Source organism: Apodemus sylvaticus, chromosome 11 (genome assembly GCF_947179515.1).
Source record: "Apodemus sylvaticus chromosome 11, mApoSyl1.1, whole genome shotgun sequence".
Classification (NCBI taxonomy): Eukaryota; Metazoa; Chordata; class Mammalia; order Rodentia; family Muridae; genus Apodemus; species Apodemus sylvaticus.
In genome coordinates this window covers 47,504,804-47,532,299 of record NC_067482.1, presented here as the reverse complement: position 1 = coordinate 47,532,299, position 27,496 = coordinate 47,504,804, and the positions used below count along the sequence as shown (strand labels likewise).

General features: G+C 37.4%; 1 protein-coding gene across 1 annotated transcript in view; it reads left to right on the top strand.

Annotated features, from left to right (window-relative positions):
* Dthd1 (death domain containing 1) overlaps positions 1–27,496 on the top strand; it is an 82,671-nt gene that overhangs the window by 18,376 nt on the left and 36,799 nt on the right. Inside the window, exons 5-7 of the mRNA XM_052198660.1 lie at positions 3,107–3,357; positions 12,459–12,623; positions 16,154–16,443. Coding sequence (XP_052054620.1) covers positions 3,107–3,357; positions 12,459–12,623; positions 16,154–16,443 — 706 coding nt within the window. The remainder of the gene's footprint in view (positions 1–3,106; positions 3,358–12,458; positions 12,624–16,153; positions 16,444–27,496) is intronic.

The following is a 27,496-nucleotide window of genomic DNA, read 5'->3' as shown; positions in this document are numbered from 1 at the left end:
CAGTCCTCATTCCCACCCAGTTCCCTCCGTCCATCGACCTCAGATAGATGTCTATTTTGTTTCCCCTTCTGAGAAAGATTCAACCATCCTCCCTTGGGTCCTCCTTGTTATTTAGCTTCTTTGGATATGTTAATTATAACACTGATATCCTGTACTTTATGGCTAATATCTACTTATAAGATAGTACATTCCAATGCACGTCCTTTTGGGTCTGGGTTACCTCTCTCAGGCACATCTCTAAAGGTTATTATCAGCTGTAAGAAATCTCTGTTGTAATTTTTGTGGTCACTTATCATATCATCTGTGAATAGAGATACTTTGACTTCTTTTTTTCTGATTATATCCCTTCATTCTTTTTTTTAGTTGTCTTATTGTTCTAGCTAGAACTTGGTACTATATTGAAGAGATATGGGGAGAGTGGACAGCCTTGACTTGTCCCTACTTTTAGTCGAAGTGCTTTAACTTTCTCTTCATTTAATTTTATGTTGGATATTGGTTTGCTGTATATTGCCTTTATTGTGTTTAGGTATACATCTTATATCCTCGCTCTTTCCAAGACTTTTATCATGAAGGGGTATTGGATTTTATCAAATGCCTTTATCAAATCAAGTGAGATGGTTATGTGGTTCTTTTTCTTTCAGTTTGTTTATATGGCGGTTTATGTTGATGGATTTTCATATATTGAACCACCCCTGAATCCTTGTGATGAAGCCTACTTGATCATGGTGGATGATGTCTTTGATGTGTTCTTGGACTGGGGTTTGTGAGAATTTCATTAAGTGTTTTTGTATCAATCTTCAAAAGGGAAATATGTCTGAAATTGGATTTAAGATCTTCTTGTGCTTCAGTTTCATTAAGATTATCCAGGGTTTGTTGTAGCAGGATAGGTTTGGGCTCTGGTGACTGCCCTGGATCTTGTTGTTATTCTAATGTTGCTGGTTTATTGTTGTGTGTGTGCATGTGTAAGTATATGTGTGTTTCTCTTCTATCAGTTTTAATTATGTAAAATTATTTATCTATTTCTTGTGTTGTCTTAAGTATAGTTAGCCTCATTTGTTTGGAGTTTTTTCCTCTACTATCCTCTGTAAGGCTAGGTTAATGGAATTGTACTGTTTGAATTTGGTTTTATCATGGACTATCTTGGTTTCTCGATCTATGTCAATTGAATGTTTTGCTGAATATAACAGTCTGGGCTGACTTTTAAGGTCTTTTAGAATCAGTAAGACCTCTGCACAGGCCCTTCTAGCTTTTAGAGACCCAGATGAGAAACCAAGTATAATTCTGATAGATATACTTCATATGTTACTTGAACTTTTTTCCTGCTCCTTTTAAAATTTTTTGTCTGTTATGTATATTCAATGTTTTCGTTATTATATCACAGAAGGATTCTCTATTCTGTTCCAATCTGTTCAATGTTCTGTATACTTCTTGCATGTTTATAGGCACCTATTTTTCCTTCTTTGGATTAGTGAAATTTTCTTCTATGATTTTGTTGAAAATGTTTTCTGGCCCATTGAGCTGAGACTCCTCTGCCTCTTCTTCCTCTTCTTCTCCCTCTTCCGCCTCTTCTTCCTCTTCTTTCTCCTCCTCTTTCTTCCACTATTCCTATTCCTAGGTATCGTCTTTCATAGTATTCCAAATTTCCTAGATGTTTTTTTCATGAACTTTTTAGATTCTGCATTTTATTTGTCTGATTCATTGATTTCTGCTACTGTATCTTTTACACCTGATATTCTCTCTTCTGTCTCCTAGATTCTGTTGGTGGTGTTTAGGACTGTAGTTTTTGTTCTCTTTCCTAGTTTTTTCCTTCTCCAGGATTGCCTCAATTTGTGTTTTCTTTATTGATTCTATTTCCAGTCTCAGGTCTTGGGGTCTTGGACAGTTTTATTCATATCCCTTACCTGTTTGATTCCATTTTCCTGTATTTCTTTGTATTTATTTCTTTCCTCTTTTCTGTTTCTCTATTGAAATGCTAATTATTTCAATGCATTTTGCTGTATTTCCTTGAGTGATTTGTTTATGTCCTACTTAAAGGCCTCTGTCATCTTTGTGAGAGTGAATTTAAGATCTTCTTGTGTTTCAGTTTCATTAAGATATCCAAGGTTTGTCGTGACAGGATAGCTGGGCTCTGCTGATGCCATAGTGCCTTGGATCTTGTTGATTATGTATTGTGCTGTCCTTTAGGCATCTGGGTTTCCCTGGTGTTGGCTGGATGAGTCTGATGGCAGTAAGACTTCTCAGGAAGGTTTCGGGGGGGGGGGGGCGGGGGGGGGGAGGCGGGGAGCCAGACAATGGAGGTCAGTGTGTCCTTCTATCTTGGCTGTGCCTCAGGCAGACTCCACTATGAAGTCTGTGTCACAGGCGAACCTTACTCTGCAAGGTGTGTCTTGGTCATACCCAGCTGTGATGTTTTGCACATGATCTAACTATGATGGTGGTCAGGCAAGGTTCCAAGATGCTTACATTGGGGGCCTCTGAAGGTTTCCATGGGGAGCAGAGTACTCTTAGTTTCTCATAAGGCTACTCTGGACCAAGGAGGCAGGCCAGAGTTAGATAATCTTTTCCCTTTTTTTTTTTTTTTTTTTTAAGGCAACACAAATTGATTGTAAACCAAGAGAGATTAGGAAAGAAGCATAATTGTAATATTTAATTCACAAACATTTTCTCTAAACTGAATTATGTCAGTTATTTTGTTATTTGCCATTGTTATGTGAGAGGGACTGAAGTAAATATAGTCTTGTTTTTTACGTTTGTGCTTATCATATAATCTAAGAATAGTTGTAGCTAGAAATTACATGAAAATTCACTTTTGTTTTTTATTATGTTACTTATACTTTAGAATATTTCTAAAATAAAAACACACACCCAAACACAGACACATACACACATGCATTTTAAAGGATTTTACTGAGTTAGGTGCTTTTACATAAACTATTTTCTTTCCAAGAACGAATATACAGAGAAACATAAAGATATGTTCCCTAAAATTTTCAAAAAAAATATTTTAGGGGCATATCAATACTTGACACTTCTGGCTTTATTTTGCATATGTGTTTTGAGTATCTAGAGATAGGCATGGAGATATTTTTCTTTCTTCTTTGTTTAGATCCAACCAGTTGACCCTTCTCTAGTGTCATATTTAAAAGCACATCAAGATCCTTCCTATTCAGTAGTGTCCACCAGTCCACTTATCTACATCCAGCATCCATCAACTCATCCCTTTCAGAAGCCAGTCACTGTATTCCTTCCTTGTTCTCCTCTCCCTGAAAAAAAGAACCTTGAGTCTGAGAAAGATCACAGGAGGCCAGAGAGTGCAGCAGTGCACAGAAGCCTGCCAACACCCTCCTACTTAAGCAGGTGAGTTGGAGACATTACTATTGCTAACTGACTTGGTGAGAGAAAAGGAACCTTCTATGATTAACCATAACCAGGTGGTTTGTATTTAAATGTCACTAATAAAATAATATGAAGTATGCTTGCATTATTGACTCATGATAGGAAAGAGTTTTGGTTCTAATGGACCCAAAAATGTGCCATGTGAAAAGTAGTGATTTCTGATAATGTAGATATAAGAATAATTCTTTCAAGATTATGATATGGTTAATTATGAGGATGTGATACAGTACTTAAAAATTCTTCGTTTAATGTAAGAAAAAGATTAATTTGATTTTTAAAAATAAATAAAATTTACATTTACCTATATGTAGATCCCTTTTGGTTTTGAGAAATAAGGCTTGAGTCATATGTACTATTGGCTGAGAGGTCATTGTGCAACAAGTTTGTTTTGTATATTTTTGCCTGTTCTATCATTTTATTCATGTGAAGACTTAAGCACAGGGCCACTAAGAACCTCTATAAGTCTGTTAACCTGTGAATGATGCAGTCCTGACCTGAGCTTAGATATTTCCTCTCTATTGAGTAGCTAACATTTGTCTGGGTTAAAGGTGAAATTCTCTTTCCTACCATGCTTTCAAACTTGGAATAGCACTGTGTTGATTTGTGGCTGGGAAAGAAAATCAAACATTCTTTGCTACAAAATTAATGATAGAGAATATGGACATAGACAAGATCTGGTTGTGTACAATTTTGCTACTTGATATACCATCTTAGCCAATTTCTAACCTGCTTTCACATTTCTTCTCTTACATATTTCCATCATTATATGTCTATTGCAATATTCCATGTAAATTCTTCACATTCCAGTTCAAAACACCCCAAATGAGAAAAAAATACTATGACCCTTAAAAATTCACTTTAAGACAATATTTGAATCATTGTTTTTAATATTGTCTTCTAATATACAATTCTTAAAATCATATTTTCTGTCCAGTCAGACTAAGAAGGACATTTTCATGTTTGATAGTGGAACTTCTATAAGAAAAATGTAAACCTAAGTCAACCTAAGTGGGTTGACTCTATCTTTTTAATACATGGCTGTTGATATTAGAAGAGATTTGGACTCTAGAAATAGAAACAGCAATTTGTTGGTTAGTTCACATTTTAATATATAAAGTAAATTTTCTGTTGCTTAGAAGTAGGTGCTCACTAGTAATATAGAAAAAGAAAGTAATGATGTAAGAAAGTATAGAAAAATAGTTACATACTCATGATATTTGTCTTCCATATATAGTTCTTCCTCTTTTACTATTTGCTCCCTTATCCAACATGCATTATTAATTGTTAAATTTTATAATTGGGAAAAGTGGATTTATGGATCTCTTACTTTCCCCAAAAGAGTCTTAATAAATGTTATGTCATTTGTATATTCCCTGGTAATAGGGTTTGTTGCTTTTGGGATGGATAGAGATGTATGCAGAGTAGAAACCAGAGCCTTCTGAATGGAAATTGATTGAACTCATCACCCTTCTTTTTCTGTGAAGCACAACATTATGTACTCCATAAATGAGAAACATCTTTGTTTGTTTGTATGTTTGTTTGTTTCTTTCTTTCTGTCTGAGCTTGGCAATCTAAACCTGCTGAAAAGGAGAAACAAACAAAACAAAACAAAAACAAACACAAAGAAGGAAATGTGAACATGTATGACCTATGCTTATCAGTAACACGGTATAGACAAAATACATGGCAATTCTACCACTGTGTACATTTTCACATTTGAAAAAACATTTGTGTCAGTGCTTAAGGTGCAATGTCTTTGTGAATAAAATTAGAAGATACAGAAACTGACTTATATATGAGCTCAACAGTGAAGAGTATTCTCATATTTTGAGCAATTACTTTTGGAACAACAGCATGTGCTGGTGTATGTGCTAATATTGACAGTTCATGAAAGACTCTCGGCTATCACAAGCAGACACACATCCACAACTCACAGTAGATTAGGTAATGGAGTCTGTGATGAGTGTAATTGGGATTAAGAACAATCCTATTTAGGCAAGACTCCCAAAAGTTTATGACTTGCTAATTTTAACAAGATAGTTGAACCAAGAAGAAAACTTTTTCTCAATGGCTCAACAGATAAAAGCAGTAACTATTCTTCCTGAGGTCACAGGTTCAATTCCCAGCACCCACTTGGTATCTCACAACTGTCTACAATTCTAAGATCTACACCTTCACATAGTCACACATATGTGCAAAATAAACAAACAAAAAAACCCAACACGCATTAAATAGAAAAACAAAGTAATTTTAATTGAAATAATTTAAATCCCAAAGTTCTTATATTGGTTACAAATATTAAAATCAAAATTACAAAATATGACCCAAAAAATGATCACCAATTTAAAAGATAAATAAACCCGTGTACTGAAGAGACTACTGGAAATTCATCAGTGTGCTACATACCCTAGGCAGCATACCTATGCATATCTTCCTATCCATTTGCTTTCTGTCTTAGGGCTTTTATTGTTGAGATGTCTACTGTGACCAAAATCAACTAGAGGAGGAAAGAGTTTATCTGGTTTATACTTCTACATCATTGTCCATCACTAATGAAGGAAGTCTGAGCAGGAACTTAAATAGAGACCATGGAAGAATACCTGATCAACCTGGTTTTTTTATACAACCTGGGACCATGTGCACACAGGTGACACCACTCACAATGGCCTGTCCCACATGAACCATGATTCAAGAAAATACCTTACAGACTTGCCTACAGACAATAGGATGAAGCCTATTCACAACTGAATGAAGCCTTCTGTTCCTGGGTAGCTCTGACATGTGTTAAGCTGACATAACCAGTGAGGAAGCATTTCTATTTTAAACCAGCTCCATCATCAATATACATAAATTATAAAGAGAATTGGTTTATATTTTTGAGTGAAGAAGATGCTATGCAAAAATCAGTACTTTAATATAAATTAGTTTTCTGTGAAAAAGTTAATCCTAAGATGTTAATGACATTCACATTTTAAGGCCTATGCATTATGTATACCACCAAGGGAATGTTCTGAAAGTAAAATGTGCTATGAGAATTTGATGATGATATGGCTTGCAGCACATTTTTTTCCTTAGAGATTAATAGCCTGTTTATTTTAGGGAGCATCTTCAAAGAATCTGGTGCTATTTGGGGAGGAAATGAACATTTTTTTAATAAACAATTTTTTATAAAGATGTACTATATTGCCTTCTGGTTACCGTCTGCACCCGGAGCATATCTTGTGCCACAGCACCTGGAGCTGATCCTGTGCCACAGCACTTCATACCCAAATACCTCCAGGAGAGAGCTGGTTTCCCAGGAGTGCTAACATGCCTGTGAGCACAGGTAGGACCACTAATTCTGCTCTGCAGGATCTGTCTGGAGCATTCAGGACACTGGAACTGAGGAGCAACCTGGGAAAGGATCCTTCCAGTTTCCCTCTGTGCCTGGAACTGACCCTGTGCCACATCTATCCATACCCAAATTCCTCCCAGATAGAACAGTTCTCCAAAGAGTACTGACACAGGCTTGCTGGAGGGACAAGCCACAATCAGAGAGAGCAAGAGCAGCTAACACCACAGATAACCAGATGGCGAGAGACAAAAGCAAGAACATAAGCAAAAGAAACCAAGGTTTCTTGGCAGCATCAGACCAGAATTCTCCCACCACAGAAATTCCTGGATACTTCAACACATGGAAAAAGCAAGATTTGGATTTAAAATCACATATCATGATGCTGATAGAGGACTTTAGGAAGGACATAAATAACTCCCTTAAAGAAATACAGGAAAGCACAGATAAACAGGTAGAAGCCCATAAAGAAGAAACACAAAAATCCTTTAAAAAATTAAAAACAATGAATTCATGAATTTTTTAGGCAAATGGAAGGAACTTGAAAATATCATCCTAAGTGAGGTAACGCAATCACAAAGAATACACATGGAATGCAGTCATTGATACGTGGATATTAATTAGCCCTAAAGCTCTGAATACTGAAGATACAACTAGCATATCAAATGATTCCCATGAAGAAGGAAGAAGAGGGCCCTAATCCTGGAAAGGCTTGAGCCAGCATTGTAGGGGAGTACCAAGACAGAGAAAAGGGAGGGGGAAAGATAGGAGAATGGATGGAGAGAAGAGGACTTATGGAACATATGGGGGGGACTGGGAAAGGGGAAGGCTTCTAGAATGTAAACAAAGAATATAGAAAATAAATTTAAAAAATTAAAAAAAAAGAATTATAGGAAACAACCAAACACATGAAGGACTTGAACAAAACTATGCAGGATCTAAAAATGGAAGTAGAATCAATAAATAAATCACAAAGGGAGACAAATCTGGAAATAGAAAACCTAGGAAAGAGATAAGAAGTCATAGATGCAAGAATTACCAAAAGAATACAAGAGATGGAATAATCTCAGACGCAGAAAATACCATAGAAAACATTGACACAACAGTCAAAGCAAACGCAAAATGCAAAACCTCCTAACCCACACATCCAGGAAATCTAGGACACAATTAGAAGACCATACCTAAGGAAATTAGGTATAGAAGACAGTGAAGATTTCCAACTTAAAGGGCCAGTAATTATCTTCAGCAAAATTATAGAAGAAAACTTACCTAACATAAAGAAAAGAGATGCCCAAAGCATACAAGAAGCCTACAGGACTCCAAATAGATTGGACCAGAAAAGAAATTCCTCCCATCACATAATAGTCAAAACACCAAATGCACAAAGAAAGAAAGAATATTAAAAGTAGAATGCAGAAAAAGTCAAGCAACGTTTAAATACAGACCTACCAGAATTACACCAGACTTCTCACCAGAGACTATGAAAGCTAGAAGATCCTGGGCAAATGTTATACCTAGCAAAACTCTCTATTACCATAGATGGAGAAACCATGACAAAACCAAATTTACACAATATCTTTCTACAAATCCAACCTTACAAAAAATAATAGATGGAAAAAGCCAACACAAGGAGGGAAACTACACCCTAGATAAAGCAAGAAAATAATCTTCTTTCAACAAACCCAAAAGAGGATAGTGACACAAACATAAAAATAACATCAAAAATAACAGGAAGCAACAATGACTATTCCTTAATAATTCCTAACATCAATGGATTCAATTACCCAATAAAAAGACATAGACTAACAGACTGGATAAATAAAAAGGAAGGAGAATTTTGCTGCATATAGTAAATATACCTCAGTGTCAAAGAGAGACAGAGTAAAGTCATCAGAGTACATCAGAGTAAAGGTCTGAAAAACAATTTTCCAAGCAAATGGTCCCAAGAAACAAGGCATAGTAGCCATTCTAATATTGAATAAAATTGACTTTCAACCAAAGCTTATTAAAAAGGAAAAAGAAGGACATTTCATACTCATTAAAGGAAAAGTCTACCAAGAAGAACTCTCAATTCTGAACAACTATGCTCCAAATGCAAGGGCACCCAAATTTATAAAAGAAGCTTTACTAAAGCTCAAAACACACATTGTACCTCACACAATGAGAGTGAGAGACTTCAATACCCCACTCTCAGATCATGGAAACATACAGACTAAACAGTGACACAGTGAAACTAACCGAAGATAAGGATCAAATGGACTTAATAAATATCTATAGAACATTTCATCCTAAAATGAAAGAATATACCTTCTACTCAGCACCTCGTGATATGTTCTTCAAAAGTGACCATATAACTGGTCACAAAACAGGCCTCAACAGATACAAGAATATTGAAACTATTCCATGCATGCTATCAGATCACTGCTGACTAAGGCTGGTCTTCAATAGCAACAGAAACAACAGAAAGCCCACATATACATGGAAGCTGAACAACACCCTACTTAACGATAACATGGGAAAGAGAGAAATAAAGAAATTGAAGACTTTTTATAATTTAGTGAAAATAAAGGTATATCATTCCCAAATTTATGGGAAACAACAAAAGCAGTGCTAAGAAGAAAACCCATATCTCTGAGTGCCTCCAAAATGAAAATAGAGAGAGCATACTCTAGCAGCTTGACAGCACATCTGATAGCTCTAGAATGAAAAGAAGCAACTATACCCAAGAGGAGTAGACAACATAAAATAATCAAACTCAGGGCTGAAATCAACCAAGTAAAAACAAAAAGAACTATAAAAGAGCTGGATCTTTGAGAAAATCAAAAAGAAAATCAAAAAGAGAGATTAAACCCTTAGCCAGACTAACCAGAGGGCACAGAGACCGCACCCATATTACCAAAATTAGAAATGAAAAGAAAGCTATAACAACAGAAAACTAGGGAATTTAAAAAATCACCAGATCCTACTACAAAGGCCTATATTCAAAAAAACTGGAAAATCTGGATGAAATGGACAATTTTCTAAACAGATACCAAATACCAAAGTTATATTCCAATCAGATAGACAATCTAAACAGTCCAATAACCCACAAAGAAATGGAATCAGTCATTAAAAGTCTCCCAGGCAAAAAAACAAAACAAAACAAAACAAAACCTCAGGACCAGATAGGTTTAGTTCAGAATTCTAACAAACCTTCAAAGAAGACTTAATACCAATATTCTTCAAACTATTCCACAAATTAGAAACAGAAGGAAAACTACCCAGTTAATTCTATGATGAAAAGGTTACAAGCTATATGCATTTTGCATTTTCTTTGATTGTTGAGTTAGTGGTTTCTATGGTATCTTCAACATCTGATATTCTTTCTTCTATCTCTTGTATTCTGTTGTTGATATTTGCATCTATGGCCCCTAATTTCTTCCCAAGGTTTTCTATCTCCAAAGTTGTCTCCCTTTGTGATTTCTTAGTTGCTTCTACTTCTGTTTTTAGATCCTGGATGGTTTCTCTAAGTTCCTTCACTTGTTTGCGTTTTCCTGTAATTCTTTAAGAGAATTTTGTATTTCCTCTTTCATGACTTCTGCCTGTTGACTCAATTTTTCCTTCATTTCTTTAACTGGTTTTTGCATTTCCTCTTTATTGGCTTCTATCTGTTGACCCATATTTTTCTGAATTTCTTTAAGTGATTTTTGTATTTCCATTGTAAGGGAAATTCTAACTTATTCATGCTCTCCTGTATTTCTTTCAGATATTTATTTATGTCCTTTTTGTGTTCTTCTAGAAGCATCATGACCAGTGCTTTTAAATCCAAATCTTGTTTCTCTGGTGTGTTGTGGTATCTAGGACTTGCTGTTGTTGGAGAATTGGGTTCAGATGCTGCCATATTGCCTTGATTTCTGTTAGTAATGTTCCTATATTTGCATTTTACCATCTTGTTATCTCTGGTGTTAGTTGGTCTTGTTATCACTGGCTGGTGTTTGAACCTCCTGTGATCCTGTAAGGCTATTTCCACACCTCTGGATTACTGGGTTTCCCCTGGCACAGATCGTTGATATGCTGCTCTCCTCTTGGGTGCCCTTGGAGCCCTAGTGTGCCCTGCCCCAAGCAATGCCATACTTGGGTTGTCTCTGTGAACCTGATGCTGCCCATCTGCTCCTTCAGGGAGCAAAGATGGCAGATGCTGCGGGGACCTTTTCCAAGTGCTGATCACTCTGCAGGGCAAATGATTCCCCAACCGAGTTGGTGCACAGAATCTCTGGCTGAGCTTCCCAGGCCCTGAGTGCAGGCAAAAGCCTGATAGGCTTAAACCCAAGTGATGTTAGCCTCGGCCTATATCTGCGTAGCTCTATCTGTTAGATCTCTCTGGCGTCTGGGAGCCAAGATGGTGGAGTGCCTCTCGTAACTGGCTCATAGGAGGCAGAGGTCTTTGGGGCTTCACTGTGGTAAAAAGCGCTGCAACTCTGCCGCATGCAGCCCGGCTGGCCAGCGGTGGCCAGTGGTAGCGGGAGCAGGACCTGCCTGGTCCTCATCGCCTTGGTTCAGCTGGCAGCGGTCTTCTCTGAGACAGATCTTGATTTATAGTATCTAGCTCATTTCTGTCCCCTAGCAAACTGCAGGATGTTTTTCCACAAACATGTTCAGCATCGAAGGCCTTTTGCTCTTGGATATGAAGAACAGATGCTGCTTAAATGAATCCAAGGAAAAAAACGTACTAAAAGATCTCAAATGTACTCTCTGAAGACTCCACTGTCTCTTCACATTAATTTTTTTCTCCCTTTAAATATAGATTTTTCTTCTTTTTTTAATTTATTGATATATTTATTTACATTTCAAATGATTTCCCCTTTTCTGGACCCCACTCCCCGAAAGTCCCATTAATTTCCATAGCCCAGAGTTTTACAACCAAACAAAAGTGATAAGTCACAATCTTTGAACTCTTACATAATCAAATTCCAAAGAAAGGGAACCATATTGGTGGGTTCTTAGAGACTGGTCTGTGGAATGAGCTCTACTTGGCCAACAAAATAATAGAACATACAGCTTCCAGACTTTGGTTTGGACATATTATACAAGCAGGAAAAGTAGCATATTGGCTATCTTCTACTGTAGGAAATACCGCTCACACTTTCAATGATTCCTCACAACTGTTAACAGACTTAACTCTATAATGAAGGTAATATTTTAATGTGATAATCAGTGAAATTGATATATATAGAAATAAAATATCTTACACATGGTCACTTGTTAATAAGAGGCAGAACCAGCAAGGAGATAAAATGGTATTGGTTATAGCTTTATCTAGCTTGTTATATAATTGTTCATGAGTATTCTTAAAGCATTTGTGCTTGAATCTATGAGTTCATTGTTTTCAAGTGTTCGTTTAAACTTCTTTTTGTCAATAGTAAAATGTACTTAATTTTTCAAATCCATCCTATCAATGTTTTTGCTCTGCAAATATCCTTGAGTACTGTTCTCGCTCCTAAATCACCTGTACTTTTTTAGTACCACCCAGATCACCGCAGGCTGTAAGCAGACACTAGTATGATAGTTTGTAGATATTTCTAGAAGAAAGGCTATAGTAATTCCAGCTTTCTACTCTTGACATCAGAGATAATTAGTAATTCATAATATAGACATGATGAGTTGTTATTAGGTTAGTTATTTCATGAAAAGTAGATTGTCAAATATGATTTTCGCTATGCCAATTTTACTCACTTCTGTTTTGATTTTATAGGTCCAAGAGTACATCTATCAGAAAACCTGGTAACAATGCCTGTCAAACTTTGAAATTACTAGGATTCAGAAGCAGAGACAGTGGTTGGTATGGGATTGATGATGTTGTGGTGAGGACTGTGCAGAGTGGCTTGGTATCATTTGAATTATGTGAGCACTTAGAGAGGTAAGACCACAGGAAACAATCAGAGGTGACAGTTCTCTCTTACAGCATGCAATTAATGTATAGAAATGGAATCATAAGACTATATTTTTATTACTCAGATAGAAATATAAACTGTCTTTTAGGCTGTACTTAGAAAGGCAAACCACAATTTCCATGGGTCCTCTTATTGCAGTTTTGCTCAGAATAGCTAAAGTAGGGCTTTCAAAACACCTTGCAACATCAGTTTATTTTTATAGGTTTCTCTTAACCCCAAAATAGTTTCAGAATAGCACCTTCATTTCTTAAATACCACAGGAAAGTAATTAACGGTTCTTATTATGCACATCTCATAACTATGTTGATATAAACCGAATTTGTTATTTCAGTTCCTTCACTTAATGCCTTCATTTCCATGTTCTCTAGACGACCCATTAAAGGAGCATGTTTAAGGGACATGAGGTGTAGAAACTAGTGAAGAAAGAATGGCTTCATCTCATAACTACAACCTCGCCTTTATGATTATCCTTAGTCAAATTCTGCATAAACATAGTGTGAGATGAGAGGGCAATTGAATGAGTGAGGGAGGGTCTTAGCAAGATCCTTTGAGCAAATCAAAGAAGCAGAGGGATCCAGGGAAGACAGTGGAAGAGCTGGTTTTCCTTGGATTTTCCCCAGCCTGGTGCTTCAGGGGAGCTATGGTATACCACAATAGATGGCTTTTATGGTTCAACCTGGCAGTCCTTGTTTGTGGGAAAAGGCTGCTCTGGATAAGGGCCTCTATTCACTGGAGAATGACCAAGGGTTAACTTGCCAAGTTCTGTGATCTAAGTCTGTATCAATTTCGTGGGGAGCTTTAACAAAGTGTCAAAAATTGATCTATTATCTTAAAGTTCTAGAATAATGCTCATACAATGCATGCGCTTCTTTTTATTCTGAATACTCTTTAGAATAACACTAGTAATACTGAATTAGGATCATCCTAGTGACCTGAAATTTTATACCTCTGTAAGCACATAAAATGTTATACTCTTGAGTATTATACTGGATGATGTTGTTTAGATCTGAACAAAATTTAACCCAAAACAAGTTCCACTGTAAAATCTATCACATCACAGAAATGGAGATGGGTATCTCATTCCCATTTACTTGTGTTTCATGAACAGATTTTTGAGCATAGTTTGCCTTTGAATTTTGAAGCTTTACTTCAATACTATTCTACAGCCATACTCTGTTTAATGCTGGAATCATTGAAATTATGAATCTTAGTAAGCACATAGTCATGCAAGGAGCACAGCATTGCCGCATAAACCAGTGAGGCATGGCCTTAAAATGCCTAAGAGTATATGGTTGAAACTTAACAGATCTAGGTTCATTTTCAGCGAACTTTTCATTTTCAGAACACCATATGAAATTATAACCAATGTATATAAGCATATAGAAGCTGGTTTACCAAAACATATATCAGCAAAGTAAAACTATAGCATAAAAGATGTTTTTTAAAATATATACCCATGTCAATATACCATGAATTGAGTATGCAGGTTCTGGGACAGTCATTGATTGACCACTGATTAGGAAAGCTTAGGGTGTTGCTGTACACTTTGGTCATTGGTGAGGCTGAATTTATTGCATCTTCAATCATAAACACTATTGTTCACTACTATTTCAGAGTTTCATACATCTAAAATTTTTTAATTTTGGATCTTTTGTAGCAAAAATTAAAACAGAAACCAATTGTTTGGCTATATCATACTGTTTCCCTTAAATTCTTTTCTTTTCTAAGAATGGAGGAACCTATGCAGTTTAGAAGAAGGTATGGTGTTCCATAGAGCTGAAGGTATTGGTGGTTTGGAGCAGCCTGACATTGGTGCTGTGGATTCTCTTCTATGATTTCACTGCCTTCTTCTGGACACCTTCTGGTTGTCACACTTATGATGAGGGAGTAGTTTCTAAATTAATGATAAAAATACAGTATATTTTATTGTTATCATCAAGTATCATGCAGTGCACATAATTATACGTGTCATAATTGCATACAATTGGCAGGACAGTAGATTTCTCATACCAACATCGCCTCAAATATGTGGGTAATATGTACTGTGGTATGAAGACTGCAGCATCACTAAGTGATAGAATTTCTCAACTCCATTATATTCTTACAGGACCACCCACATATATGATTTCAGTCACTAACTGAAATGCAATGGGATCCATGACTGTATAATTAAAACATTTGGGGCACATTTAGAGTTCAGCTGAGGCAAGATTGTTACTTTAAGGATATGTTTTAGAGGGGGATATAGTAGTAGACACTTATAATCTCTATGATCCATCCCATATACAGTTACAAAACCCAGACACTATTATCGATGCCCATAAGTACTTGCTGACTGGAGCTGAATATAGCTGTCACCTGGGAGGCTCTGCTATGGCATAAGAGATAAAGAGGGGGACACTCTCAGCCAGCCATTGAACTGACAACAAGGTCCCCCAATTGGGGAGCTAGAGAAAGGATCCAAGGAGCTGAAGGGGTTTGCAGTACCGTAGGAGGAACAACAATATGAGCCACCCAGTGCCCCCAGAGCTCCCAGGGACAAAAACATCAACCAGAGAGTACACATAGTGTTACCCATGGCTCCAGACACATAGGCAGCAGAGGATGGCCTTGTTGGACATCAAAGGGAGGAAAGGCTCCTGGTCCTAGAAAGGCTTGATGCAGCAGTGTAGGTGAATACCAGAACAGGGAAGTGGGAGGGGGTTGATTGGGGAATGGGGAAGGGAAGATGGCTTATGGGACTTTCAGTTGGGGGAGCAGGAAAGGGGAAATCATTTGAAATGTAAATAAATAATATATCTAATAAATAAAAAGAAGAATGTTAAGGAAAGAACACTGAGTGTTCAAGGCTGGCTGGGCTACATAGCAAGAAGAAACCTCATGACAATAACCAAAAATCACATTTTGGAATTTAATTTGAGACCTAGGAAGAGATCTCAGCCAGTAAAGCTCCTGACATACAAACAAGAGGATTTCAGCTCAACAACATTCAAGAGCCTTAGCATGACAGGCATCATATGCAACTCCATACTGAGAAAAGAGACAGGCAAATCTCTGGAACTCATTGGCCAGCTAGCCTAGGGAATACAAGGAACTCTCTCAGTTCATTGAGACATTTTGTCTCAAATAATAATGAGGAGCAGGATGGAGAGACATACCTAACATCTTACATTGACCTCTTTTTCCCCCATACATACACATCCATATGCCCATACATCCAAACTTACAGATATGTACAGCCACAGAAACATACGCAAATAAAACACAGAGACAGACACATACAAAAAGGCAAATAAAGACAGCAAAGAACTTAGTTGATCTGAATTGGTTTCTTAACTGCCAAGGTTTCACTAAATGAATATGCCTTCATTAATATGGCTAGTTGGCCATCAAAATGTTTGCTTTAAGTAAAAGTTTAAAAGAACTTTTTCCTTGGGTCTGTGGTGTTTCAATGTTTCATGGACTGCTCAGCTCCTGCCTTTTTCCCTTTGCACAGGTTTATAGTGCTCCACCTCTCTTCCCCAGTAGACAATAGCCACTTGGTTTCTTTTGTCAAGTCTTTAGAAGAAGCCTCCCTCAGCACCACTGCCTGTGTTGTACTGTCACACCAGAAGGACAATCCACACAGAGTGGTTATTTTAGTGGTACCTTCTAAGGAGTTAAATCTGACACTGAAGAGCTTGCGCTCAGAAGGGTTTGGAGGACTTCCAGAATCATCTAAACAATTCCAAGTAAGAGAAGGAGAACAACTTCTTTTAAGGTTTACTGGAAACATATTTGGTTCAAGTAAGTATGAGGAAATATTCTTACATATTCTATAGACTTTAAACCATAAATCTTAGGTGCAACATCCCAAACTTAGGAAAAAAGACCTCCTTACAAATTAGGGAAACATGCAGAGACTAATTCTTTTAGGCACTTTTCTCTGCACAGGGCTGGCTGTGTGTGTGTGTGTGTGTGTGTGTGTGTGTGTGTGTGTGTTTATGGAATGATTTCAGGTAATATTATTTTTGGACTATCCTCTTTAAGATTATTTCTGGAGTTCATGTTAGCATCTCCTCTTCCTCATGGTTACTTCTTAGATTACATTCAGTAATATGAATGTGTTTCTACACAGTAATAGTAATCTCTGGATGAGCATATCATGTGACAGATGGCTCCTTACTTATGATGAGTTGATATAGAATGGCTGGCTTTATGATATGCAAAATCGATACATTCAAGAAGTGGAGCATTCTGCGTTTTGATCTTTCTCCAGCTTAGTGGTTTCAGGTTTCAGGAATGATACTTTCTGTGATGTCACAGTTCCTAGTTGGCCATCCAGTCTTGACAGGGAAAGAACCAATATTCTATGGTATGTTGGCTTGCTCGGTCATGTTGTTAAGTATATGAAGTACATTGTGTGTTTCTGACATATTTTCAAATTTTTATTTTAATATGAAAGTGACCCCATCCAGTAGCAACTGCTTGTTACTCATATGACAGAATTATATTGCCCTCCATTGCACCTAAAACTGCCTCAAATTCTATAATGTATCTTACAAAGAGTCTATCATGGGTCAGTGAACTTTCAAGAGATATTATTAGAAGTTTGGCATTTAATTCCTTATTATAATTCACACACACATATATGTAATTTTACAAACTTTTATTGTTTTGTTTTTTTGAGATGGGGTTATTCTGTGTAACAAATTTGTCCTGAATTTGATTTGTAGACCAGGCAGGCTTGCCTCGAACTCACAGAGATTCCCCCTGCCTCTGTCTCCTGAGTACTGGGATTAAAGGAAATGTCCACCATGCCTGGATTTATTTTACATATTTTTAAGCATATTCCGCATTTAGAAAGTGGTTTGAGGTACAAAAGAAGATTAAGAACATTAGATGTGGGTGATATTTCCTGTAGACTTTTCAGTCCCACACTTACCCATTAATACTTTTTGTTCCCATTTTAAATAGTATTAAACTTAGAAATTATTGATTTCTAGGTTTGGGTTTTCTTTATACTCTCAGGAGACAGTCTTCATAAGAATGAAATTTCATGTGACAATGAACATGTCTTCATTGTGCAATGTTCTCTGAACCTAAGAACTTCCAGCTTTCAATGACTGCAGACATGTCATATATGAAAAAGGATTGAGCATGCTGAGGAAAAAAAATAGATGGTAGAACTGGAAAGGGATGGGAACAAGGGAGTAACGAGAGGTTGGGGGATGAAAAGGATGCATGACAGTGAAAGAAGAGATGAAAATAATAGAAAGCAAGAGTAAATAGACAAAAGGAGAGAGAGAACCAAAAATTTTTTGTGGACTTGGCATCTGGGCATTCTTTTTCATGAATGACTTCCTATTTCCAATCTTTCTTCAAGTAACATAGAATGTCAAAGTACTTATAATAGTGAGGTAAGAGGGAGAATTAAAGGGTGGATTTATTTGTGGATCAGTAACCTTGCAGTGCACTTGACTTGATATGATACTCTTTGTATATTTATAAATCAATATGCATATCATTGAATTTCTCATTCAGATAATGACTCCAGGACTTTATATGATCTTTGTAGTTTCCATATTAGAGGATATTTGAAGTCAGTCCTGGCCCTTACAGGGATAAGTAATATCAATTATTATCCAATATCTTCCAACCTAAAATGTGTCTTCTACTCCTACATATAACATCTCAGTAATTGAAGGAAGAGAGGAATTAAGGGTGGAGAAGATGCCTTCCTACTTATGTTTTGAAGCAGAAACCACAGTATAAACCCAAGGAAAGCTCTCTAAAGAATGATAGTCAGAATCTACATATACTCCTCCCAAATGAATACTACAAATGATTTTCCTGTAATACCAAAGAGACAGCTATGTTTACCTACTGTTTTAAACAGGACTGAGCTGCTGTCCTAATAACAGGTAGACCTGTTGACCTTACTGGAGTCCATTATCACATGATAACTTAAGACAGTCTAAAGACTGGCAGCATGCATGCTGAGTTGTCTATGAAGGATGGAGATGGTCTCATATTTACTCCAGAAAACTGAAACAGGCCAGCAGACTCATGGATACTCACTGAAAGTTTCTAGATCTAGAAGGAATATGAGTCTTCACAAAAGCTGATCCCTATCACTTCATCAGAACCTAGGCATCTAATAGAAGTAAGTCAAGGCATTCTCTGCCTGCTGGAACCTCATCTTATCCCCATATCTCTCTCATACTTAATGTCTTCTTTATTTTCTTTTATTATTATTATTATTTTCTATATTCTTTGTTTACATTCCAAATGATTTTCCCTTTCCCGGTTCCCCCCCCCCATAAGTCCCATCAGACCTCTTCCCTCTGCTTGTCCCCCAATCAGCCCCCTCCCACTTCTCTGTCCTGGCAATCCCCTACAATGCTGCATCAAGCTTTTCCAGGACTAGGGCCCTCTCCTTCCTTCTTCTTGGGAATGATTTGATATGTGAGTTGTGTCTTGGGTATTCAGAGCTTCTGGGCTAATATCCACTTATCAGTGACTGCATTCCATGTGTGTTCTTTTGTGATTGGGTTACCTCACTTAGGATGATATTTTCCAGTTCCAACCATTTGCCTGAAACTAATAGAAAATAAAGTGGGGAAGACCCTTGAGGACATGGGAACAGGGGAAAAGTTCCTGAACAGAACACCAATAGCTTATGCTCTAAGATCAAGAATTGACAAATGGGACCTCACAAAATTACAAAGTTTCTGTAAGGCAAAGGACAGACACCATCAAAAGAACAAATCCGCAACTAACAAATTGGGAAAAGATCTTCACCAACCCTACATCTGACAGAGAGCTAATATCCAATATATACAAAGAACTCAAGAAGTTAGACCCCAGAGAACCAAATAATCTTTTTAAAATGGGGTACAGAGCTAAACAAAGAATTTTCACCTGAAGAACTTTGAATAGCTGAGAAGAACCTTAAAAAATGTTCAACATCATTAGTCATTAGAGAAATGCAAATCAAAATAACCCTGAGATTTCACCTCACACCAGTCAGAATGGCTAAGATTAAAATCTCAGGAGACAGCAGGTGTTGGAGAGGATGTGGAGAAAGATGAAAACTCCTCCACTGCTGGTGGGATTGCAAGATGGAACAACCACTCTGGAAATCAGTCTGGCGGTTCCTCAGAAAACTGGACATGACACTTCCGGAGGACCCTGCTATACCACTCCTGGACATATACCCAGAGGATTCCCCGGCACACAATAAGGACACATGCTCTACTATGCTCATAGCAGCCACATTCATAATAGCCAGAATCTGGAAAGAACCCAGATGTCCCTCAATGGAAGAATGGATACAGAAAATGTGATATATTTATACAATGGAATACGGCTCAGCAATTAAAAACAATGAATTCATGAAATTATTTATTTTCTTAATGATCATGTTCAAGGAAGTATTTCTTCTTCTTCTTCTTCTTCTTCTTCTTCTTCTTCTTCTTCTTCTTCTTCTTCTTCTTCTTCTTCTTCTTCTTCTTCTTCTTCTTCTTCTTCTTCACCTTCTCCTTCTCTTCCTCCTCCTCCTCCTCTTCCTCCTCCTCCTCCTCCTTCTTGTTCTTCTTGTTCTTGTTCTTCTTGTTCTTCTTGTTCTTGTTCTTCTTCTTGTTCTTCTTGTTCTTCTTCTTGTTCTTCTTGTTCTTGTTCTTCTTCTTGTTCTTCTTGTTCTTGTTCTTGTTCTTCTTCTTCTTCTTCCTCCTCTTCTTCTTCTTCTTCATCCTCTTCTTGTTCTTGTTGCTGTTGTTGTTGTTGTTGTTGTTGTTCTTCTTCTTCTTCTTCTTCTTCTTCTTCTTCTTCTTCTTCTTCTTCTTCTTCTTCCTCTTCCTCTTCCTCTTCCTCTTCCTCTTCCTCTTCCTCTTCCTCCTTATCCTCCTCTTTCTCCTTATTCTTTTTTTGTGCCAGTCTTTATTTTTATTACCACCTTATTTTATTTTCACAGATTTCTTCTTTTGTATCCCTTGCCACAGATGCAATTTTCTATTTATTCATTTAATGCCTGTTTCTATATCAAGACTCTTATTGGAAGTGCATAGTCTTGTTGGGTGAACCATGCCACACCCATTAGATAGGATGGTACAAGACAGAGAGAAGAAATTCCATGAGTAGAAATGAATATAAAAGTCCTAGCACTGTACTAGTAATTGGGATGACTGAATGAATTAATGCTGAATAAATTTATTCATTTATTGTTGAATTTGGACAACTGTCCTTTAAAAATCTCAAAGTCCTCTGACCTACCTGTTTATGATTCATAAACACTGGTCATATTCCTGAGATGAAATCAAAGGAATATTGGTTTATCTTGATCTTTATCATTTGTTTGTCATTCTTCAAGACAGAGATAGAATGTGGTTTCATTCAACTCTGTCAGAGATGTCAATACAGCACTATACATTTTGTTACAAGACCCTTAAGAGCCTCTTTTAGGGAAAAGAGAATCCAGAAAGTGCTAGCAATTTCTTTAAGATGGTTTTGTGTAAATAATACCATTGTCTTACTCCTCACGTTTAGAAATTCTCTGTGCAAGCCTGTGTGCCTTCAATACACTCTCAGTGTCTTATGTCCTCTGGAATTGGGGAAGTGATTCTGCTACATCCATATGAGCAGCATATGAAATTAACTATCCTTTTATCCAGTCAGGGAAACATCCCACTATTATGATTATTGTTGTCTAGACACAAGCCAGAAAAAAATACTAATGTTTGCAAAAAAAAAGATCACTGCAGAAAGTCAAAGCAGAAAATATAAGGAGAAGCATTACAGATTTAAACAATGATCATAGAAGAGCCATTAAGTAGAAGATGCCATATCCATCTCAGGAAGTATGTCCTAGGCATAGTCATTACAGGGCCATGTACATTTTCTGTTGAGGATTATCAAAAGCTAAGAAAGCAGGATCAGAATGCATGTTGAAAGACAGTGGGAGATGAATGGATCAGTTGAGCCATTGCAAAGACTGTGCCTGAGATTCTGTTTGACATGGGAGGTCCATAGATGTGTCAAGAGTCAAGCTACACTACAGTTCTGTTGAAAATAAGCTGTAAGGTGAGGATTGAAGTGAAGAGACCAGGTAACGAGCTAGTTCAGAAACTGAGCTATTTCTGTTAGGCCTGGACAGAAATTCAAGGTACAAGTTGTGGATAGTGGTTAGAATCATAGAAATAACCAGAGCCACTGTTTCTCTTAGGGTCCATTGGTTCCTCATATAGCTAGTACTTTTGCTTCCTCATTTGCCTTTTCTAGTGAAAGCACTCATTCATGAATGTGTACTTCCTTTCTATGATGTCAGTAAAAGACATTTGACAATCACTTCTGAGAAAATATGTATTACTGTAAGAAACCTCTGGTTACTCACAAAATATAAATACTTTCACGTTTTTAAAGTGGCAAATATTTGTCTCAATTCTCTTCTAGGTACTATGTGTCTTAGGCTGAGACTGGGCAAAACCTCTCCAAAAGTTAGCTAGTCAATGCTGTGCTTCTCACATTTCAAATGTTATCCCCTTTCCTTGTTTCCTCCAAAATCCCCTATCTCACCCTCTCTTCCCCTGCTCCTCAACCCTCTTCCCCTTTCCTGACCTGGCATTCCCCTACATTGGGGCATTGAGCCTTCACAGGACCAATGGCCTCTCCTCTCATTGATGTCTGACAAGGCCATCCTCTGCTACATATGTAGCTGGAGCCATGGGTTCCTCCATGTGTACTCTCTGGTTAATGGTGTGGGAGCTCTGGGAGTCCTGGTTGGTACATATTATTGCCCCTCTTATGGGACTGCAAACCTCTTCAGCTCCTTGGGTCCTTTCTCTAGCTCCTCCATTGTGGACCTTATGCTCAGTTCATTGGTTGGCTGTGAGCCATGGCTTGATCCCCCTTCTAAGAAGGAGCAAAGTAACCACACTTTGGTCTTCTTGAGCTTCATATGGCCTGTGAATTGTATCTTAGATATTTGGAGCTTTTGGGCTAAAATCCACTTATCAGCGGATGAATACCATGTTTGTCCTTTTGTGATTGGGTTACATCACTCAGGATGATATATTCTAGTTCCATCCATTTACCTAAAATTTCATGAATTCAATCTTTTTAATAGTGAGTAGTACTTCATTGTGTAAATGTACCAGTTTTTCTGTATCCATTCCTCTTTTGAGGGACATCTGGTTCCAGCTTCTGGCTTTTATAAATAAGGCTGCTATGAACATAGTAGAGCATGTGTCCTTATAACCTGTTGGATCATCTTCTGGGTATATAGCCAGGAGTGGTATAGCTAGGTCCTCAAGCAGAACTCAAGAAGTTAGACTCCCGAGAAACAAGTAACCTTATTAGAAAATGGGGTACTTCGCTAAACAAAGGATTCTCAACTGTGGAATACAGGATGGCTGAGAAACACCTAAAGAAATCTTCAACATCCTTAATCATCAGGGAAATGCAAATCAAAACAACCTGAGATTCCACCTTACACCAGTCAGAATGGCTAAGCTCAAAAATTCAGGGGACAGCAGATGCTGGAGAGGATGTGGAGAAAGAGGAACACTCCTCCATTGCTGGTGGTATTGCAAGCTGGTAAAACCACCCTGGAAATCAGTTTGGTGGTTCCTCAGAAAAGTGGAAATAAATCATTTTTAACTTCTCCTTTATATGTGTCAGAGAATGAGAAAAAATACTGCTATTTATTGGTACTTTTTAATCATTTGTTTCTTTTTATTATAAAATGGTGGCTTTCAAAATATAGTGTTCTATTTTAGCAAAAATACAAGGCCAACTTTAAAACACAGCATGACAACCTCTATTTAAAATCATGGATCACTGGTAATCCCTCAAGAATTTTATCCCCATTTTATCTACAGTTGTGAATTTAGGCTTCCATTATATATACTACTAATTTTTTAAAGGAGTTGACTGGCAATGATAGGTTTACAAATTCTAGGTTTAAATTTACCTGATGTAGGCTTATCTCCACAGATGTGTATCCTGCGAGATATGAATCATCTCTTTTGAGTAATTGTAAATATAGAAGGGGAAATAATACGTTTGAAGGGACAAAAAAGGAGTTTCTTCAGTGAAAGTCTATTGAGATCAAAGTTGTGCCATTCCTTCTGATAGTTTTTGGGGTGCAAAACAGAAACCTAAAAAGATGTTACTCAAAGATCTGAAGAAAACTTTAATTTAAAATTTACATTATGAAGGCTCAATGCCCCAGTATAAGGGAAGGCCAGATTAGGGAAGCGGGGAGTGGGTTGGTTGGTGAGCAGGGGGAGTAGGGATAGGATAAGGTGTTTTTGGAGGAGAAATCAGGAAAGGGAATAACATTTTAAATGTAAATAAAGAAAATATCTAATAAAAATAAAATAAATAAATAAAATTTATATTACATTTTAGTTACTCAAAATAAGACATTGAAAACTAGTATAAAACCCTTTAGTCACTAATAAGTGGCTATTAGGCCAGAAGCTCTAAATACCAAAGACACAATTCACATATAAAATCATTCTCAAGAAGAAGGAAGGCGAGGACTCTGGTCTTGGAAAGGCTTGATGCAGCATTGTAGGGGACTGCCAAGACAGAGAAGTGGGAGGGGGTTGACTGGGGAATAGGCAGAGGGAAGAGGGCTTATGGGACTTAAGGGGAGTGGAGAACTGGGAAAGGGAAAATCATTTGGAATGTAAACAAAGAATATAGAAAATAAAAAAATAAACCTATAAATTATAAGTGATTATAAACATGGAAAAAAAAAAAAAACCTTTTTAAGAACCCTTCCCCTTTTGACGGTGTCCTTTGCCTTACAGAAACTTTGTAGTTTTATGAGGTCCCATTTGTCAATTCTTGATCTTAGAGCATAAGCTATTGGTGTTCTATTCAGGAACTTGTCCACTGTTCCCATGTCCTCCAGGGTCTTCCCCAGTTTCTTTTCGATTAGTTTCAGTGTGTCAGGTTTTATGTGGAGGTCCTTGAGCCATTTGGAGTTGATCTTGGTACCAGGAGATAAGAATGGATAGATTCGCATTCTTCTGCATGCTGACCTCCAATTGAACCAGCACCATTTGTTGAAAAGACTATCTTTCTTCCACTGGATGCTTTCAGCTCCTTTGTCGAAGACCAAGTGACCATAGGTGTGTTGGTTCATTTCTGGGTCTTCAATCCTATTCCATTGATCCACTTGCCTGATATTGTACAAATGCCATGCAGTTTTTATCGCTATTGCTCTGTAGTAGAGTTTAAAGTCTGGGATATTGAATTCCCCTGAAGTTCTTTTACTGTTGAGAATAGTTTTAGCTATCTTGGGTTTTTTGTTATTGCAGATGAATTTGAGAATTGCTCTTTCTAGCTCTATGAAGAACTGACCTGGGATTTTTATGGGGATAGCATTGAATCTGTATATTGCCTTTGGCAAGATGGCCATTTTAACTATATTAATCCTGCCAATCCACGAGCATGGAAGATTTTTCCATTTTCTGAGATCTTCTTCGATTTCCTTCTTCAGAGATCTGAAGTTCTTGTCATATAGGTCTTTCACTTGTTTGGTTAGAGTCACCCCAAGATACGTTATGCTGTTTGTAGCTATTGTGAAGGGGGTCATTTCCCTAATTTCTTTCTCAGTCTGCTTATCCTTTGAATATATAAAGGCTACTGATTTGTTAGTGCTGATTTCGTAGCCAGCCACTTTGCTGAAGTTGTTTATCAGCTGTAGGAGTTCTCTAGTAGAGTTTTTAGGGTCACTTAAGTATACGATCATATCATCTGCAAATAGTGACCAACAACTGCAAAACGTCAACCAAAAGACTGGGAAAGGATCTTCACCAACCCTAAATCTGACAGAGGGTTAATATCTAATATATACAAAGAACTCAAGAAAGTAGAACCCAGAGAACCAAATAGTCCCATTAAAAAGTGGGGTACGGAGCTAAACAAAGAATTTTCACATGAAGAACTTCGGAGAGCTGAGAAACACCTTAAGAAATGTTCAACATCATTAATCATTAGGGAAATGCAAATCAAAACAACCCTGAGATTTCACCTCACACCAGTCAGAATGGCTAAGGTCAAAAACTCAGGAGACAGCAGGTGTTGGCGAGGATGTGGAGAAAGAGGAACACTCCTCCACTGCTGGTGAGATTGCAAGATGGTGCAACCACTTTGGAAATCAGTCTGGCTGTTCCTCAGAAAACTGGGCCTGACACTTCCTGAGGACCCTGCTATACCACTCCTGGGCATATATCCAGAGGATTCTTCAGCATGCAATAAGGACACATGCTCCACTATGTTCATAGCAGCCCTATTTGTAGTAGCCAGAAGCTGGAAAGAACCTAGGTGTCCTTCAACAGAGGAATGGATATAAATAATGAGGTATATTTACACAATGGAGTACTATTCAGCTATTAGAAACAATGAATTCATGAAATTCTTAGACAGATGAATGGAGCTGGAGAACATCATACTAAGTGAGGTAACCCAGTCTCAAAAGATCAATCATGGTATGCACTCACTGATAAGTGGATATTAGCCTAGAAACTTTGAATACCCAGGACATAATCCACAAATTAAATGATGTCCAAAAAGAATGGAGGAGTGGCCCCTGGTTCTGGAAAGACTCAGTGTAAGAGTATAGGGGAATTCTAGAACAGGGAAGTGGGAAGGGGTGGATGGAAGAACAGGGGGACGAAAGAGGGCTTTTGGGACTTGCGGGGAGTGGGGACCAAGAAAAGGGGAAATCATTTGAAATGTAAATAAAAAATATATCAATAAAAAAATGGAAAAAATATGGAAAAAAAAGAACCCGTCCCCAAGTAAGTCACTTTTTTCTTAGAAATATGCTTTGCTCAAGTAGCCAGATTGCCAACATGTAATCTTACACAAAGGAGGCTACTTGAGTCCTTTTTGTAACTGAAAACCATTTGGTGCCTGCTTTTAACTGTAGTTTAGAAATTTACCAAAATGTCTTTTAGCAGGCACAGAAGGGAGATAGCAATGTCTTCTACATCTTTGACTGAATTCTTCCCTCTCAGTGAAACAGAAAACACTCACTGTGTGAGAGATGGCTAAGGGTCTTCCTCTTTGTGGATTCCTGGAGAGCAGAACTTCAGTTTGACGTTCACTGCGAGTCTATTTTTTGTTTGCACACAGATGCAGAATAGCAACTGGATCCAATTATTTTTCCTTTACTAGCATACTGTCATTTATTTGATATAAACCATGTCTGTGTGCAATTATTTTATTCATATTATATCAGATTAGTTTTGAGGTAATCTTAGAAAGCAGGTGTTATTTCTCCTGCTTTAAACATGAGGAAGAGCAAGGCCTAAAAGTTCTCCAAGTGTGGACACTGGGCAGATATTACCATACTGACAAATGGTTGAGGCTGAAGTGGACTCTCGACTTTTACAGTCCAAACATGCAACCTCAATTGCTGCATCAGAGCTTCCTAAAGATGTGCTACTGTAATGCAAGCACGTCAAAGGAAGCAGTAACATCTTTTCTACTATTGGAATATGAGACTCTACAACCTACAGAGTTGAAATTCTTGCTCAGAAAATTTTGTTACTTTCTATGACAAGACTTATCTATGTCTTTGTTTTAAGAACACCCACCACATTTCCTTAATAATTTCAACAAATCCAGTAACCATTTCACTTGGCAGTTCTACAAAAGCATTATCTTTTTCTATAACTGTGGGAATCTTTTATTTCTGTGCCCTTTACTAAGAAAACCATTAACTAGGCAATAATGGTACACACCATTAATTCCCATATTTAGGAGGCAGAGGCAAGGGGATCCCTGTGAGCTCGAGGCAAAACTGGTCTACAGAATAAGTTCCAGGAGAGCCGAGGCTACA